This window comes from Triticum aestivum, chromosome 5B (assembly GCF_018294505.1).
Source record: "Triticum aestivum cultivar Chinese Spring chromosome 5B, IWGSC CS RefSeq v2.1, whole genome shotgun sequence".
NCBI classification, from domain to species: domain Eukaryota; kingdom Viridiplantae; phylum Streptophyta; class Magnoliopsida; order Poales; family Poaceae; genus Triticum; species Triticum aestivum.
This window is the reverse complement of record NC_057807.1, coordinates 706064356-706090902: the sequence shown is the minus strand read 5'-3', so window position 1 is coordinate 706090902 and position 26547 is coordinate 706064356. Positions and strand designations below refer to the sequence as shown.

The 26547-nt window shown below is 44.4% G+C and overlaps 1 protein-coding gene across 1 annotated transcript; it reads right to left on the bottom strand.

Annotated features, from left to right (window-relative positions):
* Window positions 1–23252: 23252 nt before the first annotated feature.
* Window positions 23253–26334, bottom strand: LOC123114411 (F-box/FBD/LRR-repeat protein At1g13570). The gene is made up of 5 exons (XM_044535866.1): window positions 26190–26334; window positions 25351–26004; window positions 24403–25263; window positions 24173–24316; window positions 23253–23713 (listed from the first exon to the last, which is right to left on the bottom strand). The coding sequence occupies exons 2-5, from the start codon at window positions 25996–25998 to the stop codon at window positions 23405–23407; spliced, it is 1962 nt and encodes a 653-aa protein (XP_044391801.1). The 5' UTR covers window positions 25999–26004; window positions 26190–26334; the 3' UTR covers window positions 23253–23404.
* Between the last annotated feature and the right edge of the window lie 213 nt (window positions 26335–26547).

The window sequence follows — 26547 nt, the reverse complement described above, 5'->3', positions numbered from 1 at the left end:
AGCGTGGCCAAGATGTAGACTACTCTCACTATGAGCTCTTTGCACATCCCGTGCGAGTGCGATGGAGGGCTGAAAGGGTGGCCTGTTTTGTTGCCTCATATCATGCCATTCGACGTCCCGCGGTGCATGATGATCTTCAAAAGGATATCATTGAGGAGTGGTGGGCTTGGAATGGCCGACAAAGACCATCATGATTTGTGTGTTTGATGTTGTATTGTTGAACTATTTGTTGTATTGAAAGATAAACTATTTGTTTGAGTTGTAATAACGAAATTGAACTATTTATTGTTGATTTATTTTGTTTGTGTTTGATCTTCTTGCTTGTGTATGGAGCGCATATGTTGTTTATGCGAGAGCGTGTGTGCTGCACTTTTGCGCACTGCTGGAGCTACGCGCGCGCACTGCATTTTACCATGGCTGCTGGAGCCAGCGATGCCCGCCGCGCCAAACCAGGAGATGGGTGTGCTACAAACTGGTTTTTAGTGCGACGCGCGTTGGGAGGCTGTTGGAGATGCTCTAAGCAGCATCTACGGGGTCTCTCAAAGTCTTTGGGCATATCCGGATGACCAAATGCCTATCGAAGCATTGCCGATGAGGAGCTCAGGCAGCGGCGAGTTCGGCCACAACGGGGGTTGAAGCTAGAGGGCGAGCGGAGCAGCGCGGTTAGGTGGGAATAAATAGGAGCACACAGGGAGGCGGAGAAGAAACTCAGCGGGCTCGAGGATGCTCTAGACGAGGTGAATCGGCGATGAGGATGTCCGGGCACCGAGGTTGAAGAATACGACAGGGACGGCAGGGCGGTGCTTCCCTGGTTTTGTGGCTCGACGTGGATGAAGAGGACGACGACGCGGAGCTTGGGGACATGGAGACAAGGTTCAAGGGTGGTTGTGGCTATGCATGCGACGGCGGCGCGGCCATGGCGGCCTCGGGTCTGAGGTGGAGGGTGTGCGAGGAGGCGGGGAGGGTGATCAGAGAGAGAGAGGGAGAAGGTTCAGGGCGTCCAGAGCAGCTCCACGGTGCAAGATTAGGATGCAGGAGGTGTCGACAGTGCTAAGCAGGAGGTGGAGGCCTCCACGGGTGCGTGAACGTGTTCGCTCCTGCCTACTGGCAGGAGGAAGACGATGAGCGAGGGGGGTAAGTGGGTTGGGCCTCTGGTTGGCTGCTACAGTGGTGGACTGGCCGGGTAAGCTCTCTACCTCTCTGTTAGTTTTCTTTCTGTTTTCTAATTTCTGCTGTAGTTTTGGATTTAGTAAAAATACTAAATCATTTAATAGAATCATGGAAATATTTGTGGGCACTGTTAGAATTATTTCCAACAGCTCTCAACCACTTCCAGAATTATTTGGGCATTTTTAAATTATTTATAGAAGTTAAATGCCCAAATTCAAATACTTTATGAATTAATTCAAAAATCCAGTGACCTAGAAAAATGTGCACCATTTTTGGCAGAGGTTTTCAGCCAATTCAAAAATGTTGAACTTTTGCGAAGGTCATTTCGGGTTCATTGAAATGATTTTTTAGTTAATCCTAATATTTCAAAGGGGGGTGCTAGGGTTTGAACATCCCCATTTCAGGTTTCAAAAAAATTAAACATGATGCAAGATGATAATCAATGAAAATCAAGGCTAATGTTAGGGTTGTGACAACCTTCGAGGCCATGATGAGATTTCCTATTATCTCAGGATGATCATAGGGAGATATTGAAATACTATTCAGTTTTTTCCTTGTACTCTTTTTCTGCATGCTATTTATGCCTTGATAATTAGAATTGCCATGTTTATATTTATGCCATTATCTTGTGAGTACTTATTAAGCACTCACTGGCTCCCTGTTGTGGCCAAATCCGAAGAGAGGATTGATCTTCCTTCGGCTAGAAGGAACTGATCGAGAGCATGCTAGGGAACAGTGAACTAGCCAGATCCCTTTCAAATGGAGTCCAACCCAACCCTTGGTCACTTAAAGTCTTCCGTTGTAGTCTGATAAGTTATTTAGTTACTTATGTGAATGTTATATTAAGAATAACCATAAGAGCCTTGTGAAACCTTGTAGTATGGATGTATGTGTTGTGATACTACTTTGTCAAGGCACATGCGAGGGTGATTCCTAGGCTGACACATGTGACGCTCCAATTTGTAAATTGGTGTGTGGAATGTTGTAGGAAAGTCGTCAGCAACCTTGATGCTATATTCATGCGGCTGGACATCAACTAGAGGAGGAGGTTGGGTAGAGATTTTCAAATCCTTCAATGGTAGTGTAATAGCAAACTTCGCCATATTAAATTACAAGATGAGTTGGTAGTTGAGCCAATCTTTCACCCAATATTATGCAATCTCGTCTTTCTTTGGCCCAAATTTTCTAACTTCATTAGGTGTTTCATATCCACTCTTGATATCTTCAAGGATATCTTTGGTAATATTCTAAATTTTCTTCTTCCCACCCTTTCTGACATGTTTTGGCTAAGCTGAGGGACTTGGTTATGACATTTTGTTCATAACTGCATGCTTGTTTAAAGACTGGTTGGATGATGCCTCAACAATAGTTGCCTAAGACGTTTCAAGTTGTTGCTTGAGATCTACAACAAACTGATGAAAGATTTTAGAACTGGATTACTCAACAACATACATGGTACCTATGAAGAATTTAGATGAGAGGAAGTAGATACAATCACATGCTTAGCTAAGATTGAGTAAAAAAACTTTTTGGAGAGGAATGCTTTCAATATTTCCCTTTGATGAATTTCACTTAGAAATTTAACTTTCTGGTACTAAACTTGTGTGGATTGATGAATATGCAAAATAATACATGATTGATGGTTACAAGACTTAGTGGAATTTTCTGATGTAAAAGGTTTGACACAGAGTCTAGGAGTGTTGAAGAAATAGCCTCGAACAACACCGTTCGTAAGAAATTTTACTAGAAGGGTCAAAAGGAGCAGTAAAATCAAAGAAAGTTACAAAAAGATGAACTCGACGAACTGCGTATCTGATGAAAATGAGAAGTCGCAGATTTCTTCCTTCTGCCCTAAATAGGTGACAAAAATCTTCTATGACGATGGCGACAGAGGATCTGTCCTGGTCGACGTGTTGAAGGCGACATCAAAGAAATAGCGGCATCTAAGCGTGTCCTTCTCTGGCAAGATGTAATCCAGCGCGGCGCTATAGCTTGAGAGGGGGAGTTCGGCGGAAGGATAAGACCCTCACTAAGAATTGAAAGGAGGAGAAGCACGTGTACATACTAAGAAGCCGAAGGGGGCGTGTCGTTCCGAATATAATTCAATGGTTAGATAAGGATATGTCTGTTGAGTTTCTTGAACATGTGGCACTCAATCACTTTGCTATTAGGCTCTGGGTTTTCCTCACCTAAGATTCACTCAATTTCGCATGGAGGAAGGGTTTCTCATACAGTACTTCTCTTGAATAACGCAGAACAGCCGACATGCTATTGGAAACATGTTGATACGTCCATTTTGCTTCATGTATTCCTACTGTTATTTCAGCACTCAGTATAAATGTATCCTTACCAAATTCCACTTACCAAAGGCGCTTCACTCCCCGGTAACTACGCTAGAAAAGAGTCTTGATGGCCTAGAATTATAGGGGATCAATCTTAGTCCTTTCGATAAGTATGACTGTCGAACCGAATGAGGGGCGGAAGGAAACGATAAGCGGTTTCCAGCAAGGTATTCTCTGCAAGCACTGAAATTATCGGTAATATATAGTTTGATAAAAAGGTGATTCATAACAAGTGACAACTAGCAAAGGTAACAAAGATGCAGCAAGGTAGCCCCATCCTTTTCATAGCAAAGGACAGGCCAGAACTTTCTATTATAGTAAGCAAAGCGTTCTCGGGGGTAGATGGGAATTCATCTAGTCACTTTCATCATGTTTATTTGATTCACGTTCGCTACTTGATAATTTGATATGCGGGTGGACCGATGCTTGGGTGTTGTTCTTACTTGAAAAGCCTCTCACTTATGATTACCCCCTCCCGCAAGCATCCGCAACTATGAAAGAAGACTTAAGATAAATCTAATCATAGCATGAAACATATGGATCCAAATCAGCCCCTTACGGAATAGCGCATAAACTAGGGTTTAAGCTTCTATCACTCTAGCAACCCATTATGTAATTACTACTCCACAATGACTTCCCTTAGGCGCAAGTATGGTGTAGTGTCATGTAGTCGACATTCACATGACACCACTAAAGGAAGCAACAACATACACATCATCAAAATATCGAACGAATACCAAATTCACATGATTACTTATAACAAGACTTCCCCCGTGCCCTCAAGAAAAGAAGTAACTACTCATAAATAATATTCATGTTCAATATTAAAGGGGTATTGAATATCATTAAGGATCTGAACATATAACCTTCCACCAAGTAAACCAACTAGCATCAACTACAAGATGTAATCAACACTACTAGCAACCCACAGGTACCAATCTGAGGTTTTGAGACAAAGATTGAATACAAGAGATGAACTAGGGTTTGAGATGAGATGGTGCTGGTGAAGATGTTGATGAAGATTGGTCCTTCCATAATGAGAGGTCATTGCTGATGTCTATGGCTTCAATTTCCCCCTCCCGGAGGGAAGTATCCCCGGCGGAATCGCTTCACCAGAGAGTAAAAGTACTCATGTCCAGGTTCCGCCTCGAGACGGCGGCGCTTAGTCCCGAAAGTCCTCCCTTTATTTTTTTAGGTCAAAACCCTTCATATGGCAGAAGATGAGGGTCGGGGGCCTGCTAGTGGCCCCACAAGGCATCAAGGCGCCCCTAAGGGGTGTGACCGCGCCCTATTGCCTTGTGGGCAACTGGTGGCCCCCTCTGGTACTTCTTTGCTCTAGTATTTTTTATATATTCCATAAAACTTCTCTGTGAAATTTCAGCTCATTTGGAGTTCTGTAGAATAGGTATCTCTGATGTAGCTTTTCCAAGTCCAGAATTCTAGCTACCGGCAATCTCACACTTCATGTAAATCTTGCAAATTGAGAGATAAAATGGATTAGAATCGCATCACAAAGTGTTACAATGATCAAAAACATTATAAATAACAGTAGGAAAACATGATGCAAAATGGACGTATCAACCACCCACCGTAACCGGGAACTCTCCAAAAATTTCCTCACCCTCACTTCTACCATAATTTTTTACATCATGGATGGCCCAAAGAATGTCATGCAAGTGTGTGTCCGGCCCGCCCAGGGTGAAAGCTCAATTTCTATCATAATTTTTTATCATAGAAGTAGGAGCCCACAACATCAATGATGATGCGCGTTTTTGTCACAATTGTCGTCATATAAGTGTCATAACCATGACACAAAAAAGTTTCGTTCGGGCCATAATGTCATGGATGTGTCTTTTTTCTGTAGTGGAGGCCTTAATATCCCTTAGTTTTCTTATGGACCCCGCTGCCATGGAGGGTACGACAAAAGATGGTATGCAAGTTCTTATTATAAGAACGTATGACTATATACGGCCTACAATTACATTGATGAATTGGAGCTATTGTGCATCGCTCTAGGTTGTGACTATTACATGATGAATATCATCCAACACAAATTTCCTCGCCGATCCAATGCCTACACTTTTCTCATTTTGATGTTTGCTAAGTTACTACTACTGTTGCTACTGTTATAATCATCACAAACTGCTACTGTTCCTGTTCATGTTACTATTGTTACTGTTACTACTACTATCAAAACTATCAAACTATTGTGTTACTAAACACTTTGTTGCAGAAATATTATATCTTAGGTGCGATTGAATTGATAACTCAACCGCTAAGGCTCATAAATATTCTTTAGCTCCCCTGTGTCGAATTATAAATTTGGGTGAAATACTATCCTCGAAGACTATCACGACCCCCTGTACTTGAGTCGCTGCTAGAGTTTTCATCTAGTTTGCAGTCTACACGAGTCGCTGCTAGAGTTTTCGTCTAGTTTGCAGTCTACACGAGTCGATGCTAGAGTTTTCGTCTAGTTGATCCATGGAATTGATCAAGCTAGCTTCTACCCGGCCCATGCATGTACATGAGTCTTTGACTGGACATGCACGTAGTGCTACTAGTAGAAAAATAAGTCAAGCTGCATATATGGTTTGCTATGTTTGCATGTACGTGTGCAGCATCAGGTGAATTAGTTCTAGTACTATAAATAAAACCAACAAAATCAGCAAAAGATGACATATATAGTGAATAAAATCTGCAAAATGTTGGGTGTGCCACGACACACATGGCACACCATCTAGGTCCGCCAATGATCAAAACTATCAAACTACTGTGCTACTAAACACTTTGTTGTAGAAATATTATATCTCATGTCCATCCAGGCAAGAACTTGTTGCTTTGTATTCACCTTGTTCCATGATATAATATAAGATGTTATTACATGAGCGCGGCGTTACTGAGTTGGGTGGCATCTGAACATGGTATCCTGGTCGTAGGTCCATCTCTAGGGATTTGCGCTAGTGGGTCCATTACATCATATATGGCTGAGGGAAAATGAGATCGGCTGACAGTATACGGTGATGAACAGTGGTATACGCCAGCTGGTGGGCTCATAACTGAAACTCGACGTTACGCTGACGACCCGAGCCATGGATCATCTCTGTCAGGGAACGTGAGCGCGTCGTCTGGTGCGAAGACTGCGCCATCAAGAGGTCAGTAAATGCTGGCCAATGGGTGGAGTGTGGGGTAGTCGAAATATCTCGGTCCCCCTGTACTCATTTGAGCAGTTTTCCCCCTTCCAGCCCCACCCCCTTCCACCGCCCCCCATCCTCCAAGCTCACCGGGAGACACCAAAAAGCAATGGCGATGGCGGGGAGTGCGGCGACATCTATGGAAGTACGCCAAGACGGGCTCGAATTTCTGCTAGAGTCGGGTTGACAGGTATGTTATTCACCATAATATTCCGTTCTATTCTATCCAGAGACGCTCCAACGCAAATATGCTAAATATTCTTCGATTTATTGGTCACGCGTGTAGGCTCCCGCTGCGAGAGGTGACTGCTGATGTTGAGCAGTCAGATCCATTGGTGCTAATGGATGTACGGCCGTCGGCGTCGACTCCAGCCAACTCGTCGTGCGATGCTATGGTTGGCCACCTCGGTGATTCATCTGAGCATAACAAGTCACCCCGCAAGAGGAAGGAATCGCCGACATAGTCAGGCGAATCCACCGAGAAGGTCAACCCAGAGGACCAGGAATGGACCAGAAGGTATACAGGGCTCTCATAAGTGTTTCAATTTTTCTGCAGTTATTAGGTGAAAAAAGAAATATGTCCATTATGAAAAATAGCTGAAGCATATACGTGATACTGTCAGCTAAATGATGCACTTGTGAACTGAAGACAAAAAATATAGTGTTGTTGTCAGCTAAATTTTAGTTCGTCAACAATTCACAGAATTAACCCATTTTAGTGATTCTGAACTGAAAACACAAACAAGACAAAAGATCTTGTACACACCCTAGTGACAATGTAGAATATGTTCAGACAACTGAAAAAACAAAATGTTTTTTTAGTTCGTCAACTGTTCACAGAATTAACCCATTTTAGTGCTTCTGAACTGAAAACACAAACAAAGACAAAAGGTCTTGTACACACCCTAGTGACAATGTAAAAATGTTCAGACAACTGAAAAAACAAAATGATTTTTTTCTTTAGAAGAAACCATACGGAGATGCGCTAATAAACCATCGGAGAATGTAGTGAAGCCAGATATTGGGATGAGCTTTGATTCCCTAGGGGAAGCGTATGATTTCTATAACATGTATTCTTGGGAGCTCGGATTTGGTATAAGATATGGCAAGAGCCGGTTGAATGTCGTGTGGACAAAATGTATGCAAGAGATCGTATGTGGGTGCACGGCTAGCACTTCAGACCTTTATATTTCCTTAACTAATTCTTGTACTGGAATTCATTTGTTAAGAGCTGACGAACGGTAAAAAAATTGCAGGGAAAACCAGAGCAACATAATAGCCGCTCTTCCCGCTGCGAGTGCCCTTGATGATCAGATTACTTAGAGCTGCAGACAAATGGATGGTACATTGCAGAGCACCGGTGAAGCTACAACCATTCATTGTCTCTTACTTGTGGTGAAAAGGTACATTAGCCATCTCACAAGCACATAGACGTTTACACAAGAGATTTGGTGAAGCAGCTTAGGTCGAACAATGTGAACCTCAACAAGGTTTACATCATAGTTGGCAGCTTCTTCGGTTCATCACGGAGTGTGCCTTTCACAAAAAGGTCATTGCACAATCTGTGTGGACGAATAAGTCGAGACGAGGATGACGATGATGTGAACAAAACCTGAGATGTGTTCAAGGAGATAAAACGGAATGACCCAAAGTTCACCTACCGAGCAGAAGGTGACGAGGAAAGCAGAATCAAAAACCTTATGTGGACAGATGGGAACAGCAAGCTGCAGCACAAATTATTTGGTGATGTCATCACATTCGATACGACATATCGGACCGATTTGTATGACATACCCTTTGGGTTGTTCGTTGGTGTGAACAATCACTTCCAAAGCATAATACTAGCTGGAGTGCTGATGCGTGATGAGCAAGTTGAGAGTTCCCAGTGGGTGTTCGCTGAATTCATCAACATGATGGGCGGTAAACATCCACAGACAATATTGACAGGTATGCATCCATTTTATTTATGACAAACAAAGCTATGATGGCACAGAAAAAAATGCATGTATTCTACTAATTTGTTTCTGTTGTGACAATTGTAGACCAAGCAAGAGCCATGGAGATAGCAATCAAGAGCGAGCTTCATGGGACTGTGCACAAATGGTGCAAATGGAATATTCTTAAGAAAGTCAAAGAGAACCTTGGCCCATTGTAAACCATCAAGAGTGAGTTCAGGGCTGAATTCCACAAAGTGGTGAATCACATGATAAGTGAGGAAGAATTTGAGACTCCATGGGGTATGCTTGTTAAGTACAATTTGATGTCCCACAGTTACATGACAAATTTGTACGAGATACGATGCAAGTGGGCGAAACCATACTTCAAAGGTGTTTTCTGTGCCAAAATGACTAGCACCCAGCGTAGCAAGAGTGCAAACAATATGCTGAAAATATACATGCCACCAGCAAATCCAATGCATGTGTTTTGTGCGTCAGGACATGAGGCTGCAATTCGACCAGGAATCAGATGAGATCTACTAAGAAAAACAAACAAGGATTGTAAGCCCACTATATGAAAAACCTACTCAATTGTTTGTTGCTCATATTATTGTGTATAAAACTGGCAAATCTCTTTTTTCCTCTGTGCTGCTCAGAGTGGCGCTATCATGAGAACAAACATTGCTATCGATAGGCATGCGGGTAAGGTTGATACACGGAAGATGTTTGAACAATTTGGTGAGTATCTGTTTGAAGGTGGATCATACCAAGTTGAGGAATTTGAAAAGAAAAAAAAGTATATCGCATGACATAATGATGCCGAAAGACGAGATAAATGGAGAAAGGTGGAATACAAGGTGACCATATTAGATGAGGGTGACTGGTTCGAATGTGAATGCGGTCAGTTTGCTCACACTAGAATGCGTTTGTGCCATGCTCTCATACTATCGAACCCGCTCATACACAACAAGAAATATGTCAACTAGTGACCTTCTGTCAGTGACCCTGGAAGAATTGGTCATATATCTATGACCATTTCAGACCAATTGGTCAAAAGCTGTTCGGGGGGCTCCAAACCCTAAACTATAATGACCATTTTGGTCAGAAAGGTCGTAATTTCCTTAAACGAAACGGTCATAAAGCAGATAGCACTCGTCCGCTGCCTTATTATTAGCTGATCATGACCAATATAGATGGTCATAACCTTGTAAGTTGTGGTGGGTTGCTATGACTAGGCGCCACCTCATCAGTTTTGCCTATGTGTCATGTCCATGTGGCAGTTTTGCCCTAGGTTGTGAAGCAACCTATATTTCTGTCATTTCCAAAATTCCCGAAAAAATCTCATAAATTCTTTGGGTCATATCTTCATCAAATATGTAAAAAACCTTCCTTGCCTAGTTCAAAATTAATTTGAAAATATTCATTTTCCTATTCTGTTCAAAAAAACACTTTGTCAAGGAAGTACCACTTTGGCATGTCCAAATGGTATCCATTTTCTAAGGTGCTTTCCTATGCCCAAATAACCATCCTCCATCAAATGCCAGCTCAATCCATTCATTATTTTGAGCCCAGCTTCAACATTCGTATTTATGTCCAGTGTGGTACTTTGCAAAGCAAGTACCACCTAGGCTCCTCCATTTGAGCTGAAAATTTGTGAAGATGGTCTTCTTAGTAACTGATCATCCTCAGCCAAAACTCACGCCCATTAGCCGTGTGCATTTCCTGTACCGCCAATCAAACACTTGGCTGCTTATTCATGTTTGAGCATCGATCAGTCTCCTCGTGATAATCTTATGTTGTGATTTTATTCCTAGCACCTACCTGGGGAGTGCCCAACCCACTAGACATGCCTAGGCCGCCCAGAACACATGGCAATGCCACGGTCACGCGGTGACCATGTGGCGGGCATGCGAGTTTACGTGCTCTAGAGTTGGGGACCTGCGCCACCGTCCAAACCTCGACGTATCGCCACCAAACCATGTATTTATGATTAAATAGGTACTTATGTACCTAGAAATGATTTTTGGAAAAAATAAAGAGCAAACTATGAGGCAGCTGCAGTTCAAATTTGACCTGCTTCCTACTGAATCGGCGGGAATTTGTCTTTTTCACGAGAGGTGGATCAAAACTTTTGACACCCAACCATTTGTTCAATTGTCCATTAAATATGGCCTAGTATTTTACAAAATTAATTTGGTCCAATTTTGCAACAAATATATGGTAGGTCCTTGACCAAAAAAACTCATTCCGGGCACTCGGAAAATGGAAAATGAATTTTCCGTGCAAAGAAAATGAAAACTCCCTTAGGCAACATTGTTTGGAATTCCAAGATGCACCCTTGTGCACAAGATGCACCCTCTCCGGCCCCTGCACGCCTCCCCTCTCCTCCTCCCCTCCCCGCTCAATCCCATGGCGAACCCCGTCGCCTCCCCTCTCCTCCTTCCCTCCTACGCGCGTCGGCCACCTCCCTCCGGCGGAGCTCGACCCCCACCCCCCAATCGCCACTGCTCCACCCTCTCTCGAGCCCCTGGATCCCAGATCCCTGTCTCCAAGTCACCCTCTACCTCTCTCAGATCTTGATCCGCCGCCGCCCACCAATGACGACCCTCACCATAGACGAGATCGAGCTCCTCCCTACCTCCCGTTCTCCCCTAGCCTTATCCACTCCGAGCCAACCAACCACTCCGGACCCCTCCTTCCCCACCCAGCCTTCTTCCTCTTCATCTCTGCCACATGTTCCAGGAGAGCTCGCCTCGCCTTGCTGCTGCCTGAAGCCACTAGCGGAGGCATGCTGGAGGGAGCATGAAGGTCTTCGTCGTGTCCCGGAGCGGCCGCGAGGTCGTCAAGGGCGGCATCGAGCTCAAGGACTCGGTATGCGCCCGCCTGCTCTTCCTTCCGCACCGCGGGCCGGGGGAGGGTTTCGCTCTCTCTTGCCTGGGGTTTAATTAAGATCTCAATCCCAGAGTCTCCAAGCTCAGCCTGACCGTTCGTCCCATAGTTCTCGTCTTCTCTGCAGGCCAAGGTCGCGGATCTGCAGGAAGCCATCCACGCCAAGAGTACGTCCAATCACCTCTCTTTCCTCCTCGCCAATGCCTTCTACTTCTAGATTTGAGTTCAAGTCTGAAAAATACTAGTGCCCGCGACCACAATTCAGTCCGTGTGGTGACCAGATGAGTTCACTGGGGATGCTGCTTTGGCTGAACCAAGTAGTACCAAATTCGTCAGTGAACAAGTAGATGAGCTAAATGCTACACTGTGTTTGGGTCATATCTAGTACTTCTTGACAATCACATCAGTGCAGTGGATGTGTTGTGCCTAGTTTTTTGCCCTCCTTGCTTGTTTGCTTGACCTCATCTGGTACTGGTAGGGTCCTTTTGGCTGCTACAGGTTGTTAGGATCTTGAGATGGGATGATTCGACATAAATAGGCTCATCTTTCATTACTTGCTATATATACGGTTCTGTTGTATGCTTGCAAATCTGTTTGATTTGGTTGTTGTTTGTTCTTGTCCAATATGTGTTCGGTGGTTAGCAATATGTTTGTTGGTGCTATATTTTCATTTTGATGGTAGAATGTGTGCGTTGTACATGGTCAAGAGCGTTAGTAAAAGGAGGAAAAGGATGATTAGAGCATCTCCACCCGAAATAAAGCATTGTGGGTTTTGTGGCAGTAATGAGAACCTTAATCGTCTCTTTTTCGTTAGTCCACTCGCTAGAGTAGGGGGTCCTCTTTGCACTCAGGATTCATTACTGGCTGACGACACCGAATGGCCATGTAGTAACAAGGATCAGCAGCAAGCATCACTCTGCTAGCGTTTTTATTTCGATACTAGTGCTATGTTAGGTTTGAATCCCAATTTTTTTGTGGTAGCACAACAACTGTTGTGTCGCTCCTTATGTTAGCCGTGTTATGCTTTTGAGCTGGCCATACAGACATCGATGGTGCATAGCTAGCTGGCTATAGCTTCATCCTGCTGGCCTTTTTTGGACATTGTGCCGTTGGTTCTCATTTCACCTCATTTTATTGGTAGATGCCTGCAGAATTCTTTCTATACCAAGGGCCATGTTATTGTTTGAATTTCAGTTTTGTTCTGGTAATAAAAAAAGTGCTCTATTGGTTCTCATTTTACCTCGTTTTATTGGTATATATACCTGCAGGCGGAGCAGCGGGTGGGGGAGCGAAATCAGGAGATGGCCAGCAAGTCAAGGTCGTCACGACGGCCGGCGGTGCAACACACGACTGTGGCGGACCTGGTTCTGGAGACCCCATCCGCGCGCGTCCAGGCAGGTTTCGGCCGTGGTCGCCCTCATACGTCAGTCGGCGGCATCGGAGCCGTGTCGGAGCCAATTGCTGGGCATGTCACCGAGACTGACCAAGACGCCGCGGCTGCAAGTGCTGGGCATGTCGCCAAGAAGACCAACAAGCAGTACTAGCTCTGTAAGTTTGGCTTGATGCAAATCTTGTCAATTACTATGGCTTTTAGTTACTGGCGATCAAGTTAATGCAAGTCCTAGTGGTGATGTAGAGGGAGATCTAAGTATGGTTGTGTATCCTTAAAATTTCAAGTATGAGGGAGATATAAGCATGCATGTATACCCATTATTAGTTTGTGTTCTTGATATCTACCTGTAGTGTCATGAGGAATAAATCTCCTCACTTCATATGTTGTCCTATGGAATTCAGCAGACACTTTTTATCAACACTAAGTTCAGATAAATAGGCGCTGCTTAACATACCTAAGAGTGTAGCATGTTGTGAAGTGATGCTGCAACTCGAGAGTAGACAATTATAACATATTAGTAAAATCAGTATGCATCCCTGACTTGTATGTTTTTTTTCAAGGTCTATACAAATGCCATCTTTGTCTGGCAACATCTTTTTATCTTGTTATTCTAGTCCATGAGTGTTGCATTGGAGCATCACCGATTTGGATGGATTTTTTTAAAGGTCTATACAAGTTCCATCTTTGACTGGGAACATTTGCTCCTGTGTCATGTCATGTATCTATTTGACCTTAGTTGTTTTAAGTGAATGATGTATTACTTGCAAGTGTCAATGTACTGATGCAAACAGTGATTGTTTAATTATGACTAATTTGTTTTCCATCTCATTTATAGGAGTTCCCAAAATGCCTGACTCCAACGGCAACGGCATGCACCACACAGAGGATAATGGCCTATTCACCGAATCCGGCCCCGTCCTCCCGACTCCTGGTCGTGGCCCTGTGCACGATAGTGCCCTCCCTCTTTTACTTCTACTACCTACTATTGCTATTGTTGCTGATTGGTCTATGCATAGTGGGTAATCCATCAATGTTTATTTGCTACTGCCTGAGCTCTGTTTCTCTGCATGCGAGCGTGCTGTTTGTGCAGTGTGGATGCTTGGTCCTTGTGGAGATTGTCTAATAGACGCAGTTCCTCTATGTTAATATTACGAGAATAGAGTAGTGCATTTCGGTTGAACATGTGTTCTAGATTTTTTTTGCTGGTAAACATGTGGTCTAGATGATTCTACCTTGTTGTTTCTGATGTTACATTTGGTTTATCTATGCTGCATTGCAAATTTGCAATGATGTTTGTTGCCCAAGAAACTAGCGAATTGGAGGCCTGAGATTTCAATAGCTTGGAGGAGAAACCAATGAATTCAGATTTGAGTGAGAAATCTATTCTGGTTTCAAATACATAGGTGTTTTTTTGTAACTATGCATAGATTTGTAACAATGAAAATAGGTGGTTACAGGTTGTTGTGATGATGAATATAAATATTAATAAGTGCTCATGCATGGCGGTAATACCAGATACCATTGTTTTCACTGTTTTATCAACATGCCTTTGCTGAATCTTTTGTTCATACATGTAACCTATACATTGTAGCTACTGAGTACTTTTTATCGACAAATTAGCTATTGTGTACCTAAATATGACCAAGGTACAATGGATACAGCACTGCCATAACTTTTTTTTGTCTACCATCCAGGTACAATGGGAGCAAGCTCATCCTCCTCAATCCCTAGCTACTGCATAATTGCCGGGGTGCATACTCCCTAAAGTTCCTCGAGCATCTGGACCTCTTATTGTAGTAGCTGGTATGCTTGATGCGTGTATCTCCGTATCCTTACTGTTTTTCTAGAACCGTAAATCCTGATGCATGCTGATTATGGTCTGGTTTATTAGATCTGTTCTGTTGGTGCTTAAAATTTGACATGCCTAGATTCTGAATGAACTCATTCGATTCTGAATGAACTCGTTCTTACAGTTCTTTTCATTTCTATGATCAATTTAGTTGCACATGTCAGTATACTATATACCGAAAAAAATCCTAGCTAGTGAGAACATTTGTCACTCCATGAACAGATACTGGTTAGTGTTAGCCATACTATCTATCTACATGGCATTTGCTGTCAATTCTTGCTTACAAGTTATTGGATCCCTCATTGGCTACTGTTTGATGTTTTGTACACATTCTTATTCTTATATTTTCATTCTTATTCTTTGCACAGGTGAAGTGCGAATCCAAGGCCGAAGCTGTGAAGCATATCAACAAAGAGTAGTATATTATGTGTTGTAATTGTAGGCATATCTAGGTTGTAATATACTGTAACAATTGTAATAGACTAATTTAGTGTTGTTTTGGATGAATTTCATTTGCTCTGTGGTATGTTCAAAATAATGATTGTGTATGTGATTTAAATACTCGTGAAATGGAAACCTGACAAGAGGGTCCAAGTTATAATGGTTGTTCAACAAATTCTGAAATTTCTGACGTGTGGGACAAATTTTGAGATGAGCATGACATGTGGGGCCTTGCTTACTAGTGGTACCCCAATATATAATGGCTGAAACTAGAAAATCAACGGACTAAAAAGGCCACGGCCCAAAAATAAAAAGGCTAAAATGTTGGGCCTAGCCCATGTAGCTGACCAAAATTAATTGAGAAAAATACAAAAATGTTCAAATTGTTGGGCTCGGCCCATGTAAACACTCAATCGGACCGGGCTGATTCTTGTCAGTGACCTTTTCAATTGGTCGTAGTTTTTCCACGTCAGATTGCCACGCTGGATCCGACGTGTCCTGGGCAGACAACCAGTGACCAAAACAAAAGGTCATGGGTTCCACGACCTTCTGTTTTTGTCGTAAACGTCTACGACCTTCTCACAGAGAAGGTCGTTAATTTCAGTTTACGACCGCCAAGTTTTGACCTTCTGTTTTTTGTCACGAAAAGGTCACAAATGAAAAACAATGACCTTTCAGTGACCAATAGTCAAGGTCACAAGTTGACATATTTCTTGTAGTGATATGCAAGATATGGTACTTATTCTTGCTGACGTGCGCGGGTGATGGACCACATTGGCGTGAAGGAAATACCCAAATGGCACATCCTGAAAAGGTGGACAAAAGATGCTAGGGACATCTTGCCACAACACATTGCTCACTTTCAGAAGGACCAGGCTGCTAACCAATCTTTAACGTGTCGAAGCTCAACTCTGTACCTACATGCAATGGAACTTGTGAGGATTGGAGACTTATCGGTGGCTGCCTACGAAATAGTGCTGGGGAGGATCAAAGACTTAATCATAGCGGCATCTCTGTTTGCAGAAAACAAGGATGGACTAGGGATTGAGGACGGGATATATTAGATGAATCAAGTCGGAAGAACAATGTATCGGCTGGGGCAATGCTCAACAATGATGCGATAATTGTTGAGAACGAGAACAACATTACCACATCTGGCAATTGGGATGCCCTCGCGAGTCTGTCAGCTCCAAGAAAGAAGCGTGGCGTCGGGCGTCCATGCTCGAGCAGAGAGAAAGCACCGTATAAAGTCCTAAGTAAGCGGAGGAGGTTATGTAGTATATGCAAGCTCCCATGACATAAGAGGACCAGCTGCCCAGACAGGGGTGATGTGCCAAAGCAACCTCGCAAGCTTGTAACTTGCAATAATTGTGGTATTACGGGTCACCGTCGCACCTCGTGCACGAGGCCACTAGTGCCCAAAGCATTTTAAAACTTTTCAGACCTTGTGTAAAAGATGAATAATCGATGATTTTCTAGTTTGTGACTTATGGATCAACTTCCGTGCTTGTTCCTCTTGAAGTAAACTAATATTTTCAGATACAGTTGCACTGTCTAAACTGATGAATCGGAGTTTCGCTGTCACTGTGACATAACAACTAGTGTGTGATCACATCTGACAAATTGTTATGAGATAAAAAAATAGAACGATGCTGACAAGGTTGACATCTGATCACTGGTTCTTCACTTATCCCTGCGTGGTCATGCATGTGCACGACAATCACCAAGATTATTTTTTTGCCTGCTGGCTCCTGAATGTGCATAACAATATTCAGGATGGTGTTTGCCTGTTGTCGTATTTGAACATGATTTGCCGCAGAACCTTTAATGCGCGGGACGAGGAGGCTCAGAAAACTTTCTGATCCATCCACATTGATCCCGTCCCGCTAAGCGCTGGTCGCTGAGCAACTCTTTAATGCGCGGGAACCATCAACGAATACCCTGTAAATACACGGGATGCATATGCTCAGGAATACAAAATACTCCTGCATCCCAATGAATACGAACGACTGAACGAATTTTCGGTTATTACATCCGATATATGAGGATAGGAGTAGTTGGTACATTTTATTTATGACAAACAAAGCTATGATGGCACGGAAAAAATGCATGTATTCTACTAATTTGTTTCTGTTGTGACAATTGTAGACCAAGCAAGAGCCATAGAGATAGCAATCAAGAGCAAGCTTCCTGGGACTGTGCACAAATGGTGCAAATAGCATATTCTTAAGAAAGTCAAAGAGAACCTTGGCCCACTGTAAACCAGCAAGAGTGAGTTCATTGCTGAATTCCACAAAGTGGTGAATCACATGATAAGTGAGGAAGAATTTGAGACTCCATGGGGTATGCTTGTTAAGTACAATTTGATGTCCCACAGTTACATGACAAATTTGTACGAGATACGACGCAAATGGGCGAAACCATACTTCAAAGGTGTTTTCTGTGCCAAAATGACCAGCACCCAGCGTAGCAAGAGTGCAAACAATATGCTGACAATATACATGCCACCAGCAAATCCAATGCATGTGTTTTGTGCATCAGGACATGAGGCTGCAATTCGACCGGGAATCAGATGAGAGCTACCAAGAAAAACAAACAAGGATTGTAAGCCCACTATATGAAAAACCTACTCAATTGTTTGTTTCTCATATTATTGTGTATAAAACTGGCAAATTCTCTTTTTTCCTCTGTGCTGCTCAGAGTGGCGCTGTCATGAGAACAAACATTGCTATCGAGAGGCATGCGGGTAAGGTTGATACACGGAAGATGTTTGAACAATTTGGTGAGTATCTATTCGAAGGTGGATCATACCAAGTCGAGGAATTTGAAAAGAAAAAAAGTATATCGCATGACACAATAATGCCGAAAGACGAGATAAATGGAAAAAGGTGGAATACAAGGTGACCATATCAGATGAGGGTGATTGGTTTGAATGTGAATGCGGTCAGTTTGCTCACACTGGAATGCTTTTCTGCCATGCTCTCATACTATCGAACCCGCTCATATGCAAGATATGGTACTTATTCTTGCTGACGTGCGCAGGTGATGGACCACATTGGCATGAAGGAAATACCCAAACGACACATCCTGAAAAGGTGGACAAAAGATGCTAGGGACATCCTGCCACAACACATTGCTCACTTTCAGAAGGACCAGGCTGCTAACCAATCTTGTGAGGATTAGAGACTCATCGCGGGGAGGATCAAAGACTTAATCATAGCGGCATCTCTGTTTGCAGAAAACAGGGATGGACTAGGGATTGAGGACGGGATATATTAGATGAATCAAGTCGGAAGAACAATGCATCGGTTGGGGCAATGCTCAACAATGATGCGATAATTGTTGAGAATGAGAGCAACGTTACCACATCTGGCAATTGGGATGCCCTCGCGAGTCTGTCAGCTCCAAGCAAGAAGCGTGGTGTCGGGCGTCCATGCTCGAGCAGAGAGAAAGCACCGTACGAAGGCCTGAGTAAGCGGAGGAGGTTCTGTAGTATATGCAAGCTCCCAGGACATTAGAGGACCACCTCCCCAAACAGGGGTGATGTGCCAAAGCAACCTAGCAAGCCTGTAACTTGCAAGAATTGTGGTATTACGGGTCACCGTCGCACCTCGTGCACGAGGCCACTAGTGCCCAAAGCATTTTAAGACTTTTTCAGACCTTGTGTAAAAGATGAATAATCGACGATTTTCTAGTTTGTGACTTTATGGATCAACTTCCGCGCTTGTTCCTCTTGGAGTAAACTAATGTTTTCAGATACAGCTGCGTTGTCTAAACCGATGAATCTGATTTTTGCTATCACTGTGACATCACAACTAGTGTGTGATCACATCTGACAAATTGTTATGAGATAAAAAATAGAACGATGCTAACAAGGTTGACATCTGATCACTGGTTCTTCACTTATCCATGCGTGGTCCTGGATGTGCACAACAATCACCAAGATTATTTTTTTGCCCGCTGGCTCCTGAATGTGCATAACAATATTCAGGATGGTGTTTGCCTGCTGTCGTATTTGGACATGGTTTGCTGCAGAACCTTTAATGCGTGGGACGAGGAGGCTCAGAAAACTTTCTGATCCATCCACATTGATCCCGTCCCACTAAGCGCTGGTCGTTGAGCAGCTCTTTAATGCGTGGGAACCATCAACGAATACCCTGTAAATATACGGGACGCATATGCTCAAGAATACAAAATACTCCTGCATCCCAATGAATACGAACGACTGAGATTCCGGGCTCAGCTGTTCCCATGATCAGAAACGAATTTTCGGTTATTACATCCGATATATGAGCATAGGAGTAGTTGGTACATTTTGTTGCCATTGGTGTTATCCAATGCAGATGTAGAATGGTTTGTGTTTAGATTTTTGACTGAGTGGCTTGCATAGCAAGGAAAATGAAATCGGAACTGGTTTGGTTGGAGTGGACGGGATCGAATCGGACCAAATGGTTTACAGATCTCAAAGCAAAGCTCACAACCGCCTCAATCTTAATCCCATACCCCCACCCAAAATCAAATCCTCCCGCTCGCCGTAACCAACAACCGTAACCGCTCCGCTCTCCGACGAGTAGCGGCGGCCATGGCGCTCCGCCTCCTCCAGCGCCTCCTCGACCTCCTAGCTCCGCCCCGCGGTCCCGCCGACCTCCGCGCCCCCACCGACGACCGGGCCTCGTCGCGCATCCTCTCCGAGCTCATCGCCGCCGGGCTCCGCCGCCTCCAGGCTGTGCTGGCGCTTCACCACGGGGTACCTCAACCGGCCGCGCTCCTCGCCATGGACGAGGAGGGCATCCGCGACCTGGTGCTACGACTCATCGTCGCAAGGATGCACGCCCGCGCCACCGACTCGCCCGCCATGGAGCGGCTCGCGCGCCACCTCCTCCGCCTGCTCCAGCTACTCCACCAGCGTCGTCGCCGCCGCCTCGCCGCGCCGCGTTCAGGTCCCCGCCTACCCGCGCCCGCCGCCGAGAAGGCCGCGGGCACGGGGATCACCATCCTCGCCGTGCTGCTCTCCGCGGGGCTCCGCCGCATCCTGCGGGAGCTCGCGCCTGCACTCGACGCCGACGGGGCGGTCGCTCTGCCCGGCGAGGTCCTCCACCCGCCTGTCGACGAGAGCGCCCGCGACCTGCTGCTGCGGCTCGCCCTCGCCCGGGTCTGCGCGTGGCCTGCTCCGGTCGACGCACCTGCGCCGCAGATCAACGCGGCCGAGGAGCTCGGCCGCCTGATCTTCAAGGCTCTGGTCCTCAGGGCCCGCCGCGTCGCGCCCCCTCCGACGGAGCACTTGGTGCTCCGCCTCCTCCTCCGCCTCCCCGCGCGACAGGCTCGCCGGCTTCTGCCACCGCCCCCAGAGCTCACCCGCCCCAGCCAGCTCGCCGTGCTCCTCTATTCGGCTCTACGGCGGTACAAGTCTACTCTTCCCCCCGGCACCGACGGTGTTCTCGAGGATGCCATCCAGCTGCTTCACCCCTTCAGTCTCGGGCTTCTCGCTCCGCCCAGGGAGGGTGACCACGGCACGATCGTACGCCCACCCCCACCCCCACCCGCCGCCGAGCAGGGGTTGCTCCACGCCACGCTGGCCTGCCTCCAGCGCGTCCTCAACCGCGCCGATGCCGTGTCTTATGTGCCCATGGATGACGACACCATCTACCATCTGCTCCGGCATGCCCTAGGCAGGATCTGCAAGATGGCATGAGCGATGCCGCTGCCAATGCCGTCAGGAAGACGCCGCTACTGCTACCGCTGCCGAAAACGAGTTCCCTTGCCAGAGTTTAATTTTGTCGTTTCTTCGATGTATCACTGTAGATCATAGTGAGTGACATACAAAATTTTGATCATGAGCAAAATTCTGGTGACAATTTGCCGTGATGCACAGAATGAAAATTTCTGATACAAAATTTTGGTGCACATACATGATCATGCAATCACTCAAATACTGCCTGCTTATAAACTTGAGATGATTTGCTGGCCACCGTCCTTTTTTCATGCATCTTCGACATCATCATCCATCATTGTGAATTAGTACAAAGGTTCAATCGCTTCCTGTGGTCTTCCCGGGATGAATTACATTGTTTCATTCAGACCACAAACAACAAAAGAAGTGAAACTGAACATGTGCATATATAGTCTACACAATGAGACGGTGTATTTACTTTATTTCTGATGAAAGGAATTCATCCAACATTACATTGACAAAACTACAAGTACTCTTTGCTACATAGTTCCACCGAAACCAAAAAAAAACAGAGCGTTAAAAAGGCAAAAAACAGAAACCACTCTTCTAGCAGAGAGGGGCTAAGCACTGTAGGACACCGCTCCATGCCGTAGCAGAGCATTATAAGGATGCAAATACCCAGGTCCCAAAGCATACAAAGTTCACCACAGAAGAATGTTCACGACCTCTGGACGCAAACAGGAATGCAGCACAAGCTTGTTGTCCTCAGCCAGACCCGCATCGGCAGCCAACAACAGTAACTTATAGCATTCACTAAGTCTTTTCAATCCATTCGTCACACAGGTGTGAGAGATCAACAGCTGCAGCATTTGACAGTTTTTGTCAATTGAAACATACATGAGATGTTAAAAGACCATGAAGGAATGTAGCAGGTTTCCTCTTCTTTAATGTTACTGATATTTCACAAACTTCATTGCACAATGGTAAGGTGAATATTTGGGCAGTGGTTCAGACTTCAGAAATGCTGACTAAACAATGCCTCAAAATTTCTCAAATGGTTGCAACAATGTACTAGAAACTAGCTTGCTCCAGAAGATATGTATGTTTGGATGCTCAAGGAAATTATTGCAAAGGTAAACAAGGCACTGCAATGGAGTTTACATATGTTCGGATGCTTAGGGAAATTATTGGGAAAAACCGTTCTTCAAACCCATACTGTTAACCAAATGCAATAATTAGTTCAGAAGCAACACACCTTGCAATATACTCCCTCTGTACCGAAATAGTTGTCGCTGGAGTAGCTGAACTTCAGCTACTCCAGCGACAACTATTTCGGTACAGAGGGAGTAGCCAGCATGACTCGGCACGACGGCAATATACTCCAGAAAACATGCAAGATCGGAATTTAGTTTTCAGTCACTGAATCTTGAATATGTCAACTTGACTTTAGCAAAATTCTGCCTACGCATCCTTCTCTCTGCTCTATTCCACAAGCATCTCAAGAAAATACATTTTTTCCTTGCGGCTCAGGATTCAGTAAGATGGAGGTGGACCAACTGTATATGGAGGAGCACGGTTGGGAGCCCATGTAAGAGGAGCATCAGTCGGGAAATGCTGGGTTGCTGGTGGGCCTGCTGGCAAATGTCATGGTGGTTGCATCATTGCTGGTGCTGCTCGCCTATGTTGGTCACCTCGACCAAGTTGAGAAGACCTCCAACCGGCTTCTCTACAATCCTAGCCAACGTTACGACGGCCAAGCCCCGCAGTGCTGCAGAACATTTCTGAAGTTGTTTTTTTTGTATGCAAACCAATTTGTACAATAAAACAATAATAGTTTTTTCTTCTTCATAGTTACCTGCTCCCTCCGTCCCATAATATAAGAACGTTTTTGACACTAGTGTAGTGTTAAAAACGTTTTTATATTTTGGGACAGAGGGAGTATGTGGCAGCATACAAATAAAGTGCAAATGTCAGATGTATAAACTAGGTAAATCAGGAATTTTATAGACATGTAAAAAATAGGGATGAAACTTACTGCATCTTGCTCCTGTGATTTCTTCATCCTCGTCTACAACATATCTCGCATAATTCTTGATTATAACATGTTACTCTACTTTATTTGCAAAAAGAAATCAACCAAACAGGTATAGTCTATAGAGTATGACACCCAGCAGGCAACATGCCAGAAGCAGGCAACTCGATACTGGCTAGGGGAGAATACTTTGGGCACCACGCCTCATAGCACAGAAGAGGAGACAGCGAGGTGAAAATGCTGGAATGAAGCATATGTCATCCAAAATGCAGTGAAAACATGAAATTCACGAGGTTAATATAGTTATATGGAGTTGTATACAAGGGGTTCTGAGGAATGAGGACTAATAGCAGATTTACTCAAAGGGAAGTATTTATGTCATTGAATATTTACAATGGAACCATGACAAGTGTACATAGGAGTAACCCGTGCGGACACGTTCCAAGATGCCACCCCATCGGAACTATACATCCCTATGCCAACATACCCTTAGAGTAAAATTAAGGTACACTTGGGCGAAATCTTTCCTTCAAGACACCTTCTAGTAGTTCTATGGACCAATTCAACAACCGTAGTCATATCTTTTTCATGGCCTTCTAGGAGATATTTTTCTGATTGATCTACACTTAAAACCTCCAATGTGGGAGCATTTTCCACCATATGCAAAAGGAACTCAACTTGGCCAGCACATGATTTAAATCCTGTAATATGCAAGCTCTTCAAATTGTTGTACAAACACTCCGGTAGCTTCCTGATAGGTTCAGATTCTTGTACCAAACACACGTCAGGGAGACAAAACTGCAAGTTTGAATGAGAAATGAAGTATGGTGAGAATCCTTGTGAGTTATGACTTATCTATTGTTCATTGTATCTATTATCAGATGTCAAGACCATAATGTGAGTCCGTGAGCAAGTTGCATACAGACCTTATCAAATTTTCACTTTATCTTATGAAAGATTTAGATTGAATAAAAAAATTAGCTTAAAAACAAAGAGAGTGGGATGAAGAACATGTAGGACAGTCTATCTCCATCCCTAGTTCCAGGACAGCATACACAATAACACACATAAAACAACCCAGCACAACAGTTTGCTTATCACGTCTTATACTCGAACAAGTACTTTTAAGTTGTAAGCAAGACAAGGCATAGTCCAAAAATGAGATGTGTAGTGCCTTGAAAAAGTTTTAATGAAGTAATATATACTAATAAGAAGTGAGTGGACTACCAGCAAAGGAGAAACCATCTGTGTACTTACGTGCAGAACTAACTTCTCAATAAAAGGAGCAGACCTCAGAAAAGAGACCAAAGATAAGACATCAAATTCTTGGACATATACCAGCCTCAATTGTAAATATGTCATCTGAGAAAACTTGCATTGGTAACACATCAAATGGGGAATCTGAAAGATAGATAACCAAAGGTCATGATGCGATAATGTGGTATTATAGGATAATCCATGATTTAAAGAATGGTCCGAGAGAAAACCTCTGGTGGTTTACAGGCCGTATCGAGGGTCAGATGTTTCACATTCGTAAGGACTTTAGCAAGCAAATTAATAGCAAGCTCAAAAGTGACTGCAGAAAACGATATGTCCGCACATACCAGTTCCGATGATTTACTGAGGTCAATAGGCACCTTCATTCCTTTGTATTCAAAAGTCGCAAGGTTCACTGCATCGAATGCTATACTTGTTACATCGCAGGACACAATTTTCAAGTATAGCAGATGAGGCAATGGGCTGTAAACCTTTAGTTCACCATTGAGATGGCATCTAACCATACTCAGCCACTCTAGGTTACGACAGTTTGACAACATATATGGAATATCCTTCCCATTGACATTCACTAAGTTCAGGTCAAGCTGCCGTAGTTTAGGGAAACCACTGAAATGCATTGGTGACTGCAAGTCTACAAAGCTAAGACGAATTTTCTGCAGATGACGTACACTGTCCTTGTCTAAGAGCTCAAATGGGAATCTGTACCGATCATCCCGGCCTGCAAGTTGACGCTCTTCTGGTGCTAAATCAAAAACCAGTGCCTTTGTCCGCGATGATACAGCAAAACGAACCCAATCATCAAGATGCTCAACCAACATCCAGTTCAACTCAATTTTGATCGCAAGCTCTTCAACCAGCTTGCCACAGCACTGTGACAGGACTCTATTAACAATGCGAAGGAACATTAAAGTATATACTCTTATCCCATAATTGTTGCTGCCACACAGTGTATCCCCGTCGAAACTCAGTTTAGGACAATCTGTCCACAAGTACCTCCATTGCCTTGACACGGCACTGGTCCTAACAGCCGCATCTAGAGGCAACTTTGAAAAAATTGTCGAAAGTAAGCCCTGCAGCAAAATGATGGTCGCAGGCAAGTAAAAATCAGTAATCTGCAACCAAGAGACGAGCTGGAGCGCAAGATTTTAACAAAGTACCTCTGGAAGGTCTTGAAGCACATCAGTCGGTGGGTCCTTTGCATCATCATAGAAGTAGTCAGACATAACTCCGCATAGCAGAATGCCACACATTTTAGTTTTACACCGATCACTCGCTGTGATTCCCTTGGCATGGATCGCTCCGCAGAGCAGAATGCCCAGCAGCTGGAACCGGCCATTGGCTATTGGCTTTTGAACAAATGATTTATGTTGCCGTATGTGCTCCAATGTAGCTCTGAAAGCCAGGATGATCAACGGTTCAAACCGGTGGCGTGCTATCCTGCTGCTGCTGCTTCTTCGGTGGTCAACATGTGGTTCCTTTGCGTCGTGACAGATGATGTGGTCAGATATAACTCCACATATCAGAATGCCACACAGTTTAAACCGATCGCCGGCCGCTATTCCCTTGGCATGGACAGCTCCGCAAAGCAGAATGCTCAGCAGTTGAAACTGGCCGCTGGCTATCCGCTTTCGACGGAACGCCTCATGCCGTTGTATGTGCTTGCATAATAAAGCTCTGAAAGCCAGAATGATCAATGTGTCGAGCTGATGGATTGCTATTCTCCTCCTGCCGACGCCGCATCGGCGTAGTTGCCCTGGATGGCAATGATCTGTCACAGCAGTTGTGAAATTGAGGATGTTCCCCATTCAGAACTGCAATGGACATGGAAAAAAACCCAATTAAATTAAATTCACTGCTACTCTAATACTAGTACCCCTACGGTCCTACTAACATAACAGAGCAAGTGGATTCCAAAAAGATAGTTGCTTCCTTTACTGGGGGCGGCGGCGGATCTGGGCGTACGTCACTGCAGTTTAAGTAAGCATGCTCATCATACCTTGCCGGAATTGCGGACAGCGGGGAAGGGAACGGCGATGGTGGCTGTCGCCGGGCGCGGAAGGCGGCGACGGACTGTGAACTTTGAGGTCAGCGGCGGCGGAAAACCAATCGCCGACAGTGGGGAAGAAGAAGAACGCACCCAAATTTATTTCCTTTTTTTTCCATATATATATGGTGATGGGAGGCCGAGAGTTTGTTTATCGTGGTAGAAACAAAATAACGTGGGCCCAAGGACTCGTCCTCAGATCCTATTTGCGGCCTGCGGGTGGGCCGGCCCAGTTCGCGGCAGCGCGTGATGCGCTTTGGCTGCTTCGTTATTTCTGCTGCTTTTTGTTTTGTTTCTCCTTTCCGGTTTG